Raw genomic sequence first — 16,439 nt, forward strand, 5'->3', positions numbered from 1 at the left:
GTCCACTAATCCTCTCTTGCGTTTGCAGGGCAAGCTCAGCGAGCAGTGGGCGCAGATCACCAAGGCGGCCATAGCCGAGTCTGTGCTCAATCTGACGCGACTGGAGGAAGTCTATCGCACGCCGGAGCATTGCACCAAGACGGCGACGCTTTGGCTGGCGCTCGCCAGTCTCTGTGTGCTGGAGCGTGACCATGTGGAGAAGCTCAGCTCCGGGCAGTGGTCCAAGTTCTGCGACACGCGTCCGCTCTGCACCAACCACGACGATGGCGAGACCGCGGCCATCATACAATGCGAGGCTTGTGGCTCGCTCTGCGGCGACTGCGATCGCTTCCTGCATTTGAATCGCAAGACGCGCATGCACAAGCGCACGGTAGGTGGCGCCACCCCATCACTTTAGTTCCTCACACTCAATTCTCTTTTGTTTGCAGGTTTGCAAGGAGGAGGAGGAAGCCATACGCGTGGAGCTGCATGAATCCTGTGGCCGCACCAAGCTCTTCTGGCTGCTTGCGCTCGCCGATTCCAAGACGCTCAAGGCCATGGTGGAGTTCCGCGATGGCAGCCACGCCATCATCTCTGGCCCACAAGAAGCCATTGGCCGATGCCGCTTCTGCGGCGTTACCGGCAGCTCCGGACTGCTGGAGATCGGCAACGTGTGCGCCGATGCGCAGTGCCAGGAATACGCCGCCAACTCTTGTCTCAAAACCAAGCCCTGCGGTCATCCCTGCGGCGGCGTCGCCAACGAGCGCAAGTGTCTGCCCTGTCTGCAGCATGTGTGCCACATAAGGGAGAACGAGCTGGCCGAGGAGCTCCACGAGCCGAAGCTTACCCAGGATGCGGACGACATGTGCATGATCTGCTTCGTCGAAGCGCTCAGCTGTGCGCCCTCCATACACGTAAGTTAAGCAAAGGATAGAGAGAGAGAGAGAGAGCGTTGGTGAGAGAAAAAAAATAGTTAGAGCAAGTGCATTTAAATGTTTATCATCAAATTAATTGTTAACAGAGGTGTGCAACAGAGAGATTCTAACAGAGAGTCTGACACTAACAGCCAGTCCTTAACAGAGAGTCTGGCTCTAACAGAGAGACTGACTCTAACAGAAAGTTGCTAGCAGAGAACTCTAGTCAAGACAACAACCCACACCGATCTATGCTAAAGCAGCGTGCACACAGCTGTTAAGCAAAAATAACAGAGAGTCTGACTCTAACAGATAGTCTTTAACAGTGAGTCTTTAACAGAGAGACTGACTCTAACAGAAAGTTGCTAACAGAGAACTCTAGTCAGAACAACAACCCACACCGATCAATGCTAAAGCAGCGTGCACAGCTGTTAAGCAAATATAACATAAATTTTTGCTTCTGCGGCTGCTGCTCCTCAGTTATCCTTCCATTTGCTTTCTTATATGCCAGCTCATTAACTTGCCGTCTGCTTTTTCATTTCACAGCTGGAGTGTGGACATGTATTTCATTTTCACTGCTGCAAGGCAGTGCTGGAGAAGCGCTGGAGCGGACCGCGCATTACTTTTGGCTTCTCGCTGTGTCCCATCTGCAAGGCGGACATACAGCATCCATTACTAGCCGATATACTGGAACCCATCAATTCACTCAAGCAGGATGTGAAGCGTAAAGCGCTAATGCGGTAAGTGCCGCAATTCAAACTAAAGAGTAGATTAATAATATTTGCTTTGCTTTGTTTAGCATCAAGTACGAGGGCCTCGTTAAGGAGACGGAGAACAAGGATGTCACCCAACTGGCCATGGATCGTTATGCGTATTACGTTTGCTTCAAGTGCCAGAAGGCTTATTATGGCGGCGAGGCGCGCTGCGATGCTGAGATTGGGGAGAAATTCGATCCGGAGGAGCTTGTCTGCGGCGGCTGCTCGGATGTGGCACGCGCCCAGATGTGCCCCAAGCATGGCACCGATTTTCTCGAGTACAAGTGCCGCTACTGCTGCTCCGTCGCCGTTTTCTTCTGCTTTGGCACAACGCATTTCTGCGACACCTGCCACGACGATTTTCAACGCCTGACGAACATTCCAAAGACGAAACTGCCGCAGTGCCCAGCCGGGCCCAAGGCCAAGCAGCTGGTGGGCGACGAGTGTCCACTGCATGTGCTGCATCCGCCCACGGGCGAGGAGTTCGCCTTGGGCTGTGGCGTCTGCCGCAATGCCCAGACTTTCTAGCAACAGCAGCGGAAACTTTTATAGCTGCAGCTGCAGCGTTGCATGCCACGTGACCCGCTGTCCCCGTCCCCCTAGTTACATTACCCCCATCCCACACACACACACACACACAGGCACACACACACAAATAGAAACATAAATGTTAGATTGTAATCCGTAGGCATACGATCATATGTATGCATGTATGTATATCATAATGCAAATATTTAAATAATTTGTAAATCGTTTTTTTTTTTTGTTGCGCATTAGCAATTCTTTTAGTCGTATATGTATGTATGTATGTATTATACTAAACATGTGTATGTGTATTTAGCTACTGATCAATGTTATCTACATGCATACGTGCATTTCTGGATACGTACATATATGGATATGGACATGGATGGATATGGATGTGGATGTGGATGTAAACACAATGTAATGTTAAGTAGGCTCGAAGTAAATTATGAGATTGAATTTCAAAGGCGATTGGTAATTGATAATGAAACTGATATCGATATCGATACATTTATATATTGATGTTGCACTTATTATAAAAAACAGTGTTATTTATATACGCAATACATATTTTGAAATACTCAACATTGGATATTCGCAAGTATATATTTATTGATTCATTTCGAATTCGAATTCAATGCATAAATCAATACTTATTTTATAAATAACTAAATTATACAAATATTGATGTGCAAGCAAAACCAAAACAACAGCAAAACAAAATCAAACAAATAAAACAAATGCAAATGTAATTATTTAAATAAAAAGCAAAGTCTCTGTGTTTAATAGCAAACAATTTTTTATTTTATTTCAATTGCATTTTCGTACTCTTGGCCATTGTATCTAACGATTGCCATACCAGGATATCCAGGACTAAGCAAATAAAATGCTAGCATGTTCGTTGCTTAAGTCATTCTTATTTACATTTAATATGGCCAAATGGAGCTCCTGCTCCTTACTTATCCTTCTAATTCCAACAAGATTTTTGTGCTCCTGGGGATAGAATCTATCGAACTGCATACTACGATATCCAGGATTGGACAAACAAATTTTATGAAATGATGCAAAAAATGTCAAAAAATTGGCAAAAAAAACACAAAATGCTGCATTTTCCGGAAACTACAAGGGCTACAAGGATATGCTTGGGTGTCCAAATAGTGCTCGTCGAGTCCTTTTATAATATACCACTCAAAAGACGAAAGTCCTTACAGGAGCTGAGACAGACAGCTTTTTTTGTATACAGAAAAAAGCGCATAGCTCCCGAATCCTTGGCAGGATTAGGACGAGCTCAAACGATCTCTTTTTAAAAGGACTATCATCCTACAAAACTACACCCAGATAGTCCTTGTAGTTTTTGAGATATAGAGGTATTTGTGATTTTCTGGCATATTTTGCGACCAAAGGACTTGGAAATTTTCCGCTCTTAAATTACAATAACAACACGTGCACTTAAGGCAGCGATAACAACAACAACAAATGTGCTCCATAAATCAAGGACTACAACAACCACTACTACAACCACAACAACAACAACATATCTTTGTAGTCCTTGTAGTTTCCGAGAAATTGAGCATTTTGTGTTTTTTGATCAATTTTTTCGACCTACCCCCTGCATTTTTACTTGTATATCCTGTATGTGTTGTTGATGCAATGTTGCAGTTGCTATTGTTGTTGTAGTAGTAGTTGTTGTTGTAGTCGTTTTGTAAATTATTTGTTGTTGTTGTTTTAGTTTTTGTTTTTTTTAGTTGCTTCACGTAGCAACATTTAAAGAAGAGAATGAACAATTCGAGGTAAACACACAGGAATTGCAAATCTTTATTTAAAGTCACTTGAGTTTAGATTTAAGCCAGCTGAGCGGAGAGCTGCGGCAGATGCTCACGATGTATATAGACCTGGGGCAGATTGAGCACAGTCAGCTCGTTGTCAACCATGTCCAGCTCTTGCTCCAATTGAATTTTCAAATTACGCACGCGCAGCGTTGATACCGCAATGGGCAAATGATTGTACTCCCAGATGAGCTGGCGGTAACGCTGCTGTGCCGCGGCCACTAGCAGAGCACGTTGCGGCTCCTCCAGCAGCACTTGTTGTGGCAGTTGCGGCTGTGGAGGCGGTAAAATCACCTCCAGCTGCGGCTCCACTGGCGACTCTTCAGCTGCTGCAGCTGCTGCTGTTAACTGATGTTTGGAGCTAGAGCTAGAGCTGAGCGAGTGATCAATCTGCAGCTCCTGCTCAACGTCTGTGACATTCGGCATGGCCAGTTGCAGGACGGCGGGCGCGCACGCTTCTGATCCAATGGAAGCGTTGTCCGCTGTTTGCTGGGCCTTTGCATAAGACGCGGCGTAATCCAAGTCGCTGGGCAAATTGTCCGACACGGCCAGCGCGCGCAGCATGGACTGGTAGCTGGCGCGTTGTACGGGCATTTTGCCCAGCTCGAAATTGGATGCAGTGCGTCTCAGGCAATGGGTTATGCTGTGGCCAGCGTTCAGCGGTGCGGGCAACTCATCGCCCTCACTGCAGGCGCGCGGCAGACGCGTCTGCTGCTGCTGCTGCTCATGAGCTTCGGCACACTTGAGCAGCGCCGCATTGAGAAACTGCTCGTCATTGATGTCCTCCGTCTGGATTTCCTTCTCCGAGCGCAGCAGACTCCGCTGACTGCTCTGCCACGTTGCACGTTCGTTGCGCCCGCCATTGACCAGACGCCGCTGCGTCACATTCAGCGGCGGCGCAACTGACTGCCGCGCCAGCGAGGCCGCTGTGGGCAGCTCATAGTTGGGCCAGCGGCGCTCCGGGCGGCGCAGCATCAGCACTGGCGTCTGCCGTGCGAGCAGCTTGTTCTCGCGCAGAAAATTACGCTGCGTTGGCGATGGACCAGGCGGGAATGACTGCTTGGGCAACATGGGGCTCTCAACGCGTTTCATAATTAAAATATAAAAGTTGCAAATTCAAATACAAACAATAAAGCTGTAAAACGAGCTAACAAAGTGTGACTGCAAAAGCAAAGCTGGCTTAGATATAAAACTAGTATTAAATTAGTATTAGTATTAAACTAAACATCAATAAAATTGATGAGACTGTTTTAGTTCTTATTGCTCATACTGACGAACAAGGGATCAATTGGCTCAGCTTGTATCGCAGATCTACAATATACATATAGTAGACCATATATAGAGTCTGCCACGCCCACTTCTGTCTGTTACATACATTTGCACAATTTGAATATATCCTATTCTACTTTTTATATAAATATGACAAGGAATTAAATTCGGTTTACATTGCTGATTGCTCGATATTAATTCAACAGATTTTATTGACAAATTAATTATTGTTTACACTCTATTGTTGTTCATATTGCAATCGATCCCAGGCCGAATAAAACTCAATTGTGTTTACATTTTTGATGTGCACTTACTTGTCTATAGAGTATATGGATTTATTATTGTTTATCGTTTGCATATATTGTTATTGTTATTGTTTTAAACTAAAGCATATCGTTCGTACTTATATGTTTGCCTTTTATATATTTAGGAATATAGTTTCGATTTCATTAGGTCGCAAGTATTTTAGGTGGGGTTATTGGTATTGGTGGGGTAGTTGGTGCAATCGGCTTTAACAATTACAGCTTAACAACAACGAAAAAAAAAACAAAAAAAAAATTATGATATTACAAGAAACTAAATAACAGTTGCTTAATTAATAACAAATACGTTTGGGGTATGAGCTTGGTGAATTGCTTTTTGGTTTGCCATGTTCGTTTCCGGGTCGCGACGCACTGCGTCCACTTATTCGTCCAGGCAGACGGTGCGCAGTATGGCCTCCACTACCGAGTAGGGATCGCAGTTGGAGCTGGGGCGACGATCCTCAAAGTAGCCCTTGCCCTCATCATTGACGCTGCGTGGAATGCGAATGCTGCAGCCACGATTTGCGACTCCAGCGCTGAAATCGTTAATCGAGCTCGTCTCGTGGCGTCCGGTCAGACGACGCGCATTGTCCTGGCCGTCCTTGGGGTCATAGACGCGTATGTGACGCTCATGGCACTTGGACAGCTTGGCCACCGCCTTCTCAATCTCACGTATGCCGCCCTCCTCGCGCATCGTCTTGGTCGACACATTGGTGTGGGCGCCAGCGCCATTCCAATCGCCAGGCATGGGCTTGGGATCCAAAGTGGCGACAATCTGTGCAACAAAATTTAACAATCAGAAATCTAGACTTTAAATACAATAATGATAATGAAACCTACGCCGAATTCTTCCGCAATGCGATGCATGAGGAAACGCGCCATCCATAGATCATCACCCACGGAAATGCCTAGACAGGGACCCACTTGGAACTCCCACTGAGCAGGCATCACCTCGGCATTGGTGCCGGCCATCTTGATGCCAGCATAGAGACAAGCGCGATAATGCGCATCGACCACATCGCGAGCATAGACCTGGAATTATGAAATATAATAAAACTGTAAGCTGAGCTGAGTTGCATCCAAGACGCACCTTGTTGGCGCCCACGCCGCAGTAGTAGGGTCCCTGGGGTCCGGGGAAGCCGTTCTTGGGCCAGCCCAGCGGATGGCCATCGAAATCGAGGAATGTGTACTCCTGCTCAATGCCAAACCAGGGCTCCTCATCCGCACACTTGTTCACCGCCTCCAGGCAGGTCTTGCGCTTGTTGCTGGCCGTGGGTGTGCCGTCGAACTTGTAGGTGTCACACATGACCAGAATGTGGTTGCCGCGACGGAAGGGATCCTTGTAAATGGCCACGGGATACAGATAGACATCCGAGTTGCTGCCCTCCGATTGATAGCACGAGCTGCCGTCATAATTCCAAATGGGCAAGTCTGTGAGCAAAGGGGAAATACAAATTGATTAGCAGAGCATTGCATAGGTTAGTGAAGATTAGCTTGGGTTAGGTTAAGGGCAAGGCCTGCAATTCTGAGCCTGAGCTGCATTAATTAGCTTTTTAATTAAACAGTATCACGACTCAGCAATTGACAACTCAAAGACGCCACCTAGCGGACTTTCTAGCTACTATATTGATATGTGCTCAACAGCTTTAAATGCAAAGAATTTAATTGGAAAGCAAACTAAGAATTTAAGCATCAAATACTCGAATTTGTTTTTTTTTTCTGCTCATTTTGAGTAACTTAAACAATAGCAAATTAGCATGCAAACAACATATATATATATATATATATATATCTATTATAACAATATATTGTGTATATTTATATATGCAAATGGCAGCAATTAATTAAAGCGCAATTGCATATACATAGATGCATGTAGTATTATTATAACCGCAACAGCGACAACATCACCACCATCAACAACACCAACAACAACAACAGGGCGTATGCGTGATAAACGCTGGAAATACCGCTGTCTGTCTGATTGCTTGTAATTAATTTTGTTGCGCATAGCAATAACAAATTTCACTTTTATTTTTTTATATAAATTAAACGCTTACTGCAATTGCAAGCTGCATTAAATTATATAATATAATATGTATTATATGCTTTGTCTTGTTGTTGTTGTTGTTGTTGCTGTTGTCAGCCATGAGTGTCAGTTTAGCTTTACAGTCGCTCGAGTCTCTCGCTTTGTAATTAAATATTATCATAAGGCTTTGGGCTTTGTTGGGCACGGGTCTAGAGCATGAACTGAGCTCTGCACTCTATGTGTGCCACAATTTACTAAATTTGCGCCTATTGATTGAATTTTCGTTGCGGTTGAGTTTGAGGAAATTGTTGCAATTACGCGATAATTGAATTGGGACTCCAAATCGCATGCATAATTAACAAAGTTGCATGCAATAGACAAGCAAACGTTACTGTCAAGTTCAACTCGCGAGCTGCGAGGCATGCGCTTTAAACGTGACATTACGCATACGCCACAGTAGCCAGCAGAGCATAAGAACCAAACGAGACGCTGCTGTCATATTTCACAGCTAATTGTCTGCGATCTTAAATGATCACACATATACACACACACATGTGTGTGTGTGTGTGTGTGAATGCAATTGTTGTGCTCTTGACTGTGGCACTGAGTATTTGTCTAGGCCAAATATTAACAAAGTGTAAAGCTGACAAAATTAACGCTCTCTGATAATTATCACAAAAACAACAACAACAAAACAATAACAAAAGCACTTATGGCACACTTGTTACTTGAACAATATATATTTATAGTATGCACAATTAATTGCAGACAATTTCCGACTTGAAATGATTTGCAATAAATTAATAAACAAGCAAAACTCTGCGTTTATTTTTTTGCAATTCAATTGCCAAAATTATAAAAGTTTAATGCTCAGCAAAGTGCCGACCAGACGTAGTGTCATCCAAATTCAAAGGTGAATTTAACTGCGCTATAAATTGATAACTATTGATTAAACCCCCGTCGGGGAAAATATAAATCGCTGCGTTTATGGCAATTACCTAATCATTTATTAAAGCAATTCTAATCTGCGTCTAACTGTCAAATGTCGGCAAACCTTTGACGTTAGTTCGCACAAAAGTTTATTTACTTTTTGAAATACTATTTGCAGTGTATGAATGAATTTTGTAGCAGTCTGAGTAGCAGTTATAAAAAATAGCGGTGCTTACGTTTCAAAAATAATATAACTCATTGTTGCGGATGTGTTAAACGAGTTACATTTTGGGCATGGGAAAGAGTTACTATGGGAATTTGTTTAGCTAAAGAAAATTTAATTTCAAGTTTACATAATACTTTATATTAAAGTATGTGCATACCTATAAATAAACAAGTTCTATATGTATGTAGTAAAATTGAAGTTTGCTTTGGACTATTCTTGCTAAATATTTTAATATTTGTAGGAGCATTAATAATAGAAAAATTATAAGCCAAATTTTAGACAAAGACTTTAAAAGATTTAAGTAATTACTATAGAATTTATTCATAGTTGCAGACTAAGGATATTTATTTCAGCAAAATTAATTTTTTTTTTTGTAAAGCCTAATCCTTGATTCTTAAATTTCTGATATTTATTTTCATAATGTTAAGCTGTCACTCACCCTTTGGACTGTTGGGAATGAAATCGAGTGTGCGATCCTTGCAGCGCAGATCCTCGTCGGTGCCGTCGATCCAGACGTAGGTGGCCTGGACAATGTTCTCCTTGAGCGGCAGCGACAGATAGCGATCGAGCAGGGTCTTGTTGATGTGCGCATTGGGCGAATCCTCCAAAATTCTGGCCGACATGGTGCTAATGATTTGAGTAGCGAATTTGAGAAACTGTTAGAACTGTTGGCGACTACTGGTGACGACTGTATGAGGCTTGAGCGCACCTTGGCGTTTTATTGTTGCTCTGGATCGAGGGGTTGCTTGGGCCTGGGCTTGGGGTATGCTTGGGTTCTGTTCTGGACTTTTTGCTTGCGAGCGAGCGTAAGCGTTACTGGCACACGACTAAGCTGGTATCCGTTATTCCAACGCAATTTATAACGACAAACTAAAAACTAAAAGCAGCAACAACAACAACAACAACAATAACAGCAGCAGCTAGAACAAGAATAAATTGTTTTGTATTACATTTGCTGGTGCTGCTGCTTCTTATAACTAAAACTAAACGGACAGCCGCATTGAAGGCAGCAATAAAACAAAAGCAAAAGCAGCGGCAGCGACTGCGACTGCGACGCTGGCAGCGGTGCGCCCAGAGCAAACGCCAACGCATGCGCCTATCATATTTTTTTGTCAGCAGTTCGCAGTTCGCAGTTCTGCTCGCTGCTTGATCAGTGTGCTCAAAAGTCCCGCTACTTAGAGATGAGCGCGTGACAATTGTGGTTAGGCATTGGCTCAAGCTTAAATCTCTATTGGAAACATATCACTTTGAATGAAATTTGATTTTTTTCATTTGCTTAGCTAACGATAGCTACTTGGATAAAAACATTGCACATCGCTTAATCTTTAGCCGGCAATATCGCTCTCGCTGTTTTCGTTATCAACGCACCCACTACATCTCTCCTCTTGCATCTAAAGCCCTCTCCAGCTGTGTGTTTTGAAATTGCATGAGAAAGCAAGACAAGTAATAGATCATTAGTTAGATTTGCCTATGCACTCTCAGCAGGTTAAAAGCAAATACAAAGATAGCGAAAATAATAAACAAATGCATTTGTATTTGTAAAGTGTAAGACTCTTAGCATGGAAATTATGCCTACGGAAATTTTTGAAAACATCTTAAGCTAAATGGCAGACACAGTTTGTATAATTTATTTGATAAAATTATATATGTATGAATTGATTGAATAAAGCAGTTGAAGCTTAAAGTGTAAAAATGCTGGGAAATTTTCGCATTACTGTCAATTGTCTTTTAAGTACAGTGGCAGCTCGATAATGTGCACAGCATTAATTTGCAGCTACAGAAATTGGGAACTGCTTAGCCAATTTACACTGAGTGACTTTAGTTTGCAACTAATTTATTTTGCATATTAAATTGGGTTCACATTAAACTAACTTTAAAATAAATAATATATTCTATTAAAATCTCCTGCTGAAACTTACGTTAAATCCATATTGCATATAAGTACGTTGTTAGCAATTTGTTATTGTTCAATTAATTATAGTTATTATCGTAATTCTCACGCAATGTCGTTGCTATAAAAACACGCACGCAGCAAATCAATTTATGGCAATTTTTTTATTATTGCAAGCTATATATGCTAAATACATATTTACATCAGTCTGTAATGTAAATAAGTATGCGATTGCTTTTTGAATGACAGACTGTGCAGCTAAAGTGCAGCCCGAGCGGCTTTTATAGGCAAATCAGGTAGAAGCCCAGGTGCGATGTGATTTATGATGTCTGAGAGACAAAAGCTGGTGAAGAAGTAATACAAAAAGTCAAAGGCGTGTGCTAATTAGAGATGCGAGGCTTTCACATTTAGATAAACGAATGCGAATTTACATGCATATGTTGTAAATACAAAGCCCTGGGCTTGTGTGGCTGCCACTTCCTGTCCATTAGTTCCAGTTGCAACGCATAAATTGTGTGCTTCCAATTGAGAAAAGCTCAATTTCATGTGCTACAATTTCCCACGCATAAATAGGAATGTCAACATAGCTAAAAATAGACACACAGCAGCAAATAAAAGCTGTACAGTAAACAAGAGCGCACAGCTGCAACTAAATTTGGCAGCATAATAAATAAATATAAATATTGTTGTTAAGCTTATGCTTTGAACTGCTTGCATATATTGAGAATTGCAGCCATTAAGCCCACTGTACATTCGAATTAGTGAATTTATTTTTGTTTTGCGCTTAATTAACAATCGTCATGCGCTCAACATAATTTTATAGGCTTGTTTATAAACTTGCGCTGATAGCAAATACAAAGTTAACTGTTCGTTGCTAAGTAAGAGGCGCGTGTCACGCTTGATTTTGATTTTGCTTGTCAACGCGGCGTATGCGTAATTAAGGCTAAGCATAGTCGAGGGTCCACAGCAATATTAAACAATTGCTGCTTTCGAACAATTGAATTGTTTAACTTCTGCATACATAACTATATAAATATGCATGCACCATATATAATTCACTTAGCTAGTTTAATAGGCATGTGCGCGCTCTGGTGCCAGCCCCCCGAACTCACGGACAAACGAACGAACGACGGACGGACGGACAGACATACATCAGCTGATGTACAGTCAGCTTAAAGGCTTAAAAACAATGCCAGCTATGATAATCATCATCATCACATTGCCATATCGTCATAATCGTCATTCTCAATTGTCTGCTCGACTTTGCCTCAATTTTTTGTAATTGGTTTGCGTGCAACTTGCCTGTGGGCTGCAGCAAATGTTCAGGTGGCAGTGCCAGTTTCAGTGCCAGTGCCAGTGCCAAAGCTCTCATGTATACATATGTAGCTACCCCTTTAGGCTACTGAACAACCCTCTTAGCTGCCCCTCGCTAGCTGCGCAGCAACTTGCTGCGATTTAGTAATAACTACAAAATAGCAAAAATTCTGTGCGCGCTCAATTAGCGTTGATTCAATTTGCAAAAATACTTAGAACAAACACACACACACACACACACTAATACATACTACTGTAGCTTGTGCTTAGCAATAAAATGTCAATTTGGCGTTTTATATAAGTTTAAGCTTATTCAAATTCATTTTTATAAACCTAAGAATCTTTTTTGTCAAGGTGAACAGCAGCAAGCGAAGATTCAAAATTCAATGAGTACGAGAAGTTGGAAATTATAAATAAATATCATTAAATGTATATAAAGCGGCTAAATTTATCTTATTTAACACTAGCTCATATCCAAGATTCCAAAGACTTATTATTGTTAGCTTAATAAATTTTAAATAATTGTTTTGTAATAATTTTCTTAAGCTGTCAACTGTGCGTATTCGACATCAAATAAATAAATTGCATACAAATTATAAAACATACAAATTTAGTAAATTTCCTTTGAGCTAAGCTTAACTATTTGTTTAGCTTTGTTGTTGTAGTTATAATGCACTTTTGTTGTTGTTGTTGTTGATTTGCTGCTCATGCGAATTTACAATTTATTTACAGAGTTTTTGTTTAAGTTGTTGTTGTTTATGTTGTTGTTGTTGTTGTTGCTCCTTTGGTTGTGTTGCTTAGCTGGTCAGTACAATTAAAATAGTAGGACATAACTAAAATAATATTTAACAAAGTGTGTCATTGTTTATTGGCACTTCATGTCATCTCATCATCAATAGTCGTCTTCATTGATGGCATTATCTATGGATAAAATGCGTACAGTGAGTGTGTTCAGTTGATCCATTAGCTTCTTGATGTGGCCATCCTTGCTCCGTATGACGTTCTCCAGATCCTCAACCTTCTGCACAGTCGATTTAATGTACTGATCCATTACCTTCACCTCGCGCACCAGTTCCTCATACTTGGCCAGGGTTACCATGCCGTTCTTCTCAAGAGCAGGCTCCTGCTGCTGCTCCAGCAGCTCGTGCTCCACGTCGCTTAGCTCTTGCGACAGTGGCTCCATGCTGTATCTGTCCTGCTCAATGCGCATCAGGAAGAACATCACCAGACGCATTGCATGCAATTGTCCTGCTGCCAGCTCCTGCAGCACGTCATCCGGCATACTAATCTTCAGTTTGCGCAACACCGAATCATTGAAGATGCGCCAGTTGGCCAGCTTCAGGGCCACGCTGCAGTGCGAGGTGTACTTGCGCAAGTCCACCAGATCGGGCACGGCATCCTTGAACAGCTTGGCCACATTCACCACATCGCAGAGGGTGCAGCGGGTGCGATGATTCAACACCAGCTTACGCTTGGCCAGCCACTCGTCGAGGTCCTGTGATTCATCGTAGCTCAATACACGATAGCTGGCCATCATTTCGAGTTAAAATAAAACTATTTCCTAGCTCGTGCAATAAATAAAATGTTTTGTTAATTTTGCTGATGCCAATGTTTTGAGATCTAAAATTAAAGTGATTTCAAAAGCGTTCAAAAGCTACGACAAGGCAAATGTATGGCTTGCTATGTTTAAAATAAAAATTCAAAACAATGGCTACTCGGATTAGAAAGTTAAGAAAATAGAACACAAGCGAGCAAATATAATTTAGATGCATATTATTAATTATTTAATGTGAACCATGCACAGTCGACGATAAAAGAAAATTATTACTAAAAAGTTTTCAATAATATATATAAATTATTATAGAATAATGAGCAACTATATATAGAGCAGTTAGACGAAGCAGGAAAAGCTTGATTTTGATGCTAAAATAAAGTTCAATAAAAACTTAAGAGCAGTCTTAATCAATTTTCAAAGAGTAGCTTTGGATATATTTAAGTTTCGACTATATGAGACAGAGAAGAGCGGCTCAGCTTATTAAAAAATAGCATAAAGAGCAGAGAAAATAAAATAAATAATAAATTTAGTCACTAATGTTGCATAAATAAATAGCTAAGCTACATATACACACTATAGTCCTACACTGACGATTGTCCTTGACAAATCTTTTATAGGTTTAACAATTAAAAACTTTAAATTGCTTGCAATTTGCAGCTACTGTAAACATTCCAATAAGTGCAAGCTAAATTCTACTGTAGCCATCGGTGTCTTTGCAACTTTTTTGTTGCCACATTGCTCTCAAAGTAGCTGCAGCTGAGTTGCTTATATAGAATGCCTACTGTATGCGAAATGCGTGCATGATAAATTGTGAGAATGCGCAGCTTGCGTAACTTTGAAACTTTTGGTAATTGCTAATTGCAGACAATTAGCCCACGGTGCGCATATAAAAGCTAAAGCCTGTGCCCCAGACCAAACAAAGAGTGTCCTGACCAAGATGCCTGCTGCTCTCTGTGACTTTCGCTTTCTGCGCTCGAATCAGCCGCTGTCGCTTTATTTCTTTGCCGTGCCCAGACTGTGCCTGGACCTGCTCGGCTGCTGGCCACGGGAGGGTGGAAAAATACCCTGGCGAGCGCTGTTTCATTTCTTGGTGCTGGGCATAGGTGTGGCCACCGAACTGCATGCGGGCTTTGTCTTTGCGCAGAACAAGCAGCTGGACATGGCGCTGGAGACGTTCTGCCCGGCGGGCACCTCGGCGGTCACGCTGCTCAAGATGTGCCTGATGCATTATTATCGCCACGATCTGTGCTATGTGCTGAAGCAGCTCAAGCTGCTGCTCTACCGCAGGCAGGATCAAACGATGGAGAAGCGACTGATACTGCACCAGCACTCGGTCATGGCGGCTCGCATTAACTTCTGGCCGCTCTCGGCGGGCTTCGCCACAGCCAGCACATATAATCTGATGCCCTTGCTGTTGCCACTGCTGCTCTATCTGCAGGGATCGCAGCAGGACATTGTCTGGAATATGCCCTTCAATATGACGTAAGTTCAGCTAAGCTAAGGCTCAAGTTTGATAACAAAGAGCCACACACTTTGGTTGGGAAAAGTATTCTGACAAGCATAAGGTGCCAAAGTTAGCTGTATACCTTTTTATATATACAAAGTCTGCAGCTGTATAATATTCATTTATATTTGTTGCAATTTCTTAAACTGTTAGCCTACCATGTCTGTCAAAGGCGTTGGCTAAGATTTGAAACAAATTTCAACATAAACACTCACAAAATAAAGGATCGGCACATGTTTGTCTAAATACTTATGCTCAAGAGTGTACTTACCTGTGTGCTGTAGTCCCAACGCAGCTCAATCAAAGTGTGTAAGAGTTCATGTAGATCTTCAAAATCACTTACAAAAACGAAGCTTTTATTTTTAGACGGTTGCTGATAGCTGTGAAAAGAAGTTGACAATGTTATCTATTATTTAAATAGAGAAAACAATTTCTTAAGCATGCGCTAATATTTTGAAAATATTATTTGTTCTATTATATTTTGCAGCATGCCCCAGTTTCTGCTCGGCGCGCCCTTCTTTCCCCTCACCTACGTCTTTAGCGGGTACACTGCGTATACGACGATCTTTATGTTTGCCGGCTGCGATGGCTTCTACTTTGAGTACTGTGTGCACATGGCCACGCTCTTTCAGTCCATGGAATGCGATCTGCGTGCCTACTTCAAGCCCTATCAGCGCCAAGGTGAAGCGCACAAAGCTTTGAATCTTAATTGAGTTCTAATTGCAGCTGCTTTGTTTTAGTTGCTACGCTGGCCAGCGATGGGGAGTTTGAGAAGTTTATGGTGGCGCTCGTGAGGCGCCACAATGTGATCTTGAGGCTAACGCATTTCTTTCGGCAACGCTATATGATCATCACCATGGCGCACTTTATGTCCGCCAGCTTGGTCATTGGCTTCAGCATCTTCGATCTGCTCACGATGGGTGGCAACGACCTACTGAACATGCTCCTCTATATGGTCTACACTGTGGCTGCGCTCAGTCAGCTCTTCATCTATTGCTATGGCGGCACGCTGGTCGCCGAGAGCGTAAGTTACTCCACTCACCTTTGAATGCACTTCACTGCTGTCTCTCTCTCTCTCTCTCTCTCTCTTTGGCAGAGCTCTCATCTCGCTACGGCCATGGGCATGTGTCCTTGGCAGCTGTGCACACCCAGGCAGCGCGTCTATGTGCGGCTCTTTATGATGCGCTCCCAACGAGCTCTGACCATGACAGTGCCCTTCTTCTGTCCCTCGCTGGCCACCTTTGCTGCCGTAAGTGCTCTCAGCTTTCCATAGGAGCGACTCTCACTAGCTGCACTTTGATTTCCAGATACTGCAAACTTCGGGTTCAATCATTGCCTTGGCCAAGTCCTGTCAATGAGCTGCAATGCAAAGAAGCAACTTAATTGATTCAAATTATATTCCCAGCTTGTTTAAAAGTAG

The 16,439-nt window shown here is 42.5% G+C and overlaps 5 protein-coding genes across 6 annotated transcripts in view; 2 read left to right on the forward strand and 3 right to left on the reverse strand.

Moving 5' to 3' along the window:
- Window positions 1-2,769, forward strand: part of LOC108605340 (E3 ubiquitin-protein ligase highwire) — a 44,107-nt gene extending 41,338 nt beyond the window's left edge. The window contains 4 exon segments of the mRNA XM_033294361.1: window positions 29-370; window positions 429-893; window positions 1,440-1,633; window positions 1,693-2,769. Of these exon segments, the coding sequence (XP_033150252.1) occupies window positions 29-370; window positions 429-893; window positions 1,440-1,633; window positions 1,693-2,176 (1,485 nt within the window). The 3' untranslated portion in view covers window positions 2,177-2,769.
- Window positions 2,770-3,963: 1,194 nt separating this feature from the next.
- On the reverse strand, window positions 3,964-5,150 carry LOC108606046. The gene has a single exon (XM_017995896.1). The coding sequence runs from the start codon at window positions 5,089-5,091 to the stop codon at window positions 4,015-4,017; it is 1,077 nt and encodes a 358-aa protein (XP_017851385.1). The 5' UTR covers window positions 5,092-5,150; the 3' UTR covers window positions 3,964-4,014.
- Window positions 5,151-5,558: 408 nt separating this feature from the next.
- Window positions 5,559-10,782, reverse strand: LOC108606045 (glutamine synthetase 2 cytoplasmic). Of its 2 annotated transcripts, none has more exons than XM_017995893.2 (5): window positions 10,675-10,782; window positions 9,195-9,382; window positions 6,661-7,001; window positions 6,411-6,602; window positions 5,559-6,345 (listed from the first exon to the last, which is right to left on the reverse strand). In XM_017995893.2, exons 1-5 carry the CDS (start codon window positions 10,683-10,685, stop codon window positions 5,953-5,955), a joined length of 1,125 nt encoding a protein of 374 aa, XP_017851382.1. In that variant the 5' UTR covers window positions 10,686-10,782; the 3' UTR covers window positions 5,559-5,952. The 2 variants fall into 2 exon arrangements, with proteins under 2 accessions (XP_017851382.1, XP_017851384.1); XM_017995895.2 differs by lacking the exon at window positions 10,675-10,782 and adding an exon at window positions 9,465-9,621.
- A 2,070-nt stretch (window positions 10,783-12,852) lies between these two features.
- On the reverse strand, window positions 12,853-13,497 carry LOC108605339. The gene has a single exon (XM_017995009.1). It carries the CDS (start codon window positions 13,495-13,497, stop codon window positions 12,853-12,855), a length of 645 nt encoding a protein of 214 aa, XP_017850498.1.
- Window positions 13,498-14,452: 955 nt separating this feature from the next.
- On the forward strand, window positions 14,453-16,377 carry LOC108605338 (odorant receptor 10a). The gene is made up of 5 exons (XM_033294362.1): window positions 14,453-14,997; window positions 15,507-15,700; window positions 15,760-16,043; window positions 16,116-16,268; window positions 16,327-16,377. The coding sequence occupies exons 1-5, from the start codon at window positions 14,453-14,455 to the stop codon at window positions 16,375-16,377; spliced, it is 1,227 nt and encodes a 408-aa protein (XP_033150253.1).
- Window positions 16,378-16,439: the final 62 nt, after the last annotated feature.

The sequence above is a fragment of the Drosophila busckii genome, chromosome X (genome assembly GCF_011750605.1).
Source record: "Drosophila busckii strain San Diego stock center, stock number 13000-0081.31 chromosome X, ASM1175060v1, whole genome shotgun sequence".
Lineage (NCBI taxonomy): Eukaryota > Metazoa > Arthropoda > Insecta > Diptera > Drosophilidae > Drosophila > Drosophila busckii.

Excerpts from the sequence above, each read along its gene's own strand:
- LOC108605339 (XM_017995009.1), bottom strand. The coding sequence starts at position 13,497 with ATGATGGCCAGCTATCGTGTATTGAGCTACGATGAATCACAGGACCTC.
- LOC108605338 (XM_033294362.1), top strand. The coding sequence starts at position 14,453 with ATGCCTGCTGCTCTCTGTGACTTTCGCTTTCTGCGCTCGAATCAGCCG. Across the intron at positions 15,701-15,759 it reads CAAGCCCTATCAGCGCCAAG|TTGCTACGCTGGCCAGCGAT; the intron begins GTGAAGCGCACA and ends GCTTTGTTTTAG. Across the intron at positions 16,269-16,326 it reads CGCTGGCCACCTTTGCTGCC|ATACTGCAAACTTCGGGTTC; the intron begins GTAAGTGCTCTC and ends TTTGATTTCCAG.
- LOC108606045 (XM_017995893.2), bottom strand. Across the intron at positions 7,002-9,194 it reads CATTCCCAACAGTCCAAAGG|ACTTGCCCATTTGGAATTAT; the intron begins GTGAGTGACAGC and ends CTTTGCTCACAG. Across the intron at positions 6,346-6,410 it reads GCATTGCGGAAGAATTCGGC|ATTGTCGCCACTTTGGATCC; the intron begins GTAGGTTTCATT and ends TTTGTTGCACAG.
- LOC108606046 (XM_017995896.1), bottom strand. The coding sequence starts at position 5,091 with ATGAAACGCGTTGAGAGCCCCATGTTGCCCAAGCAGTCATTCCCGCCT.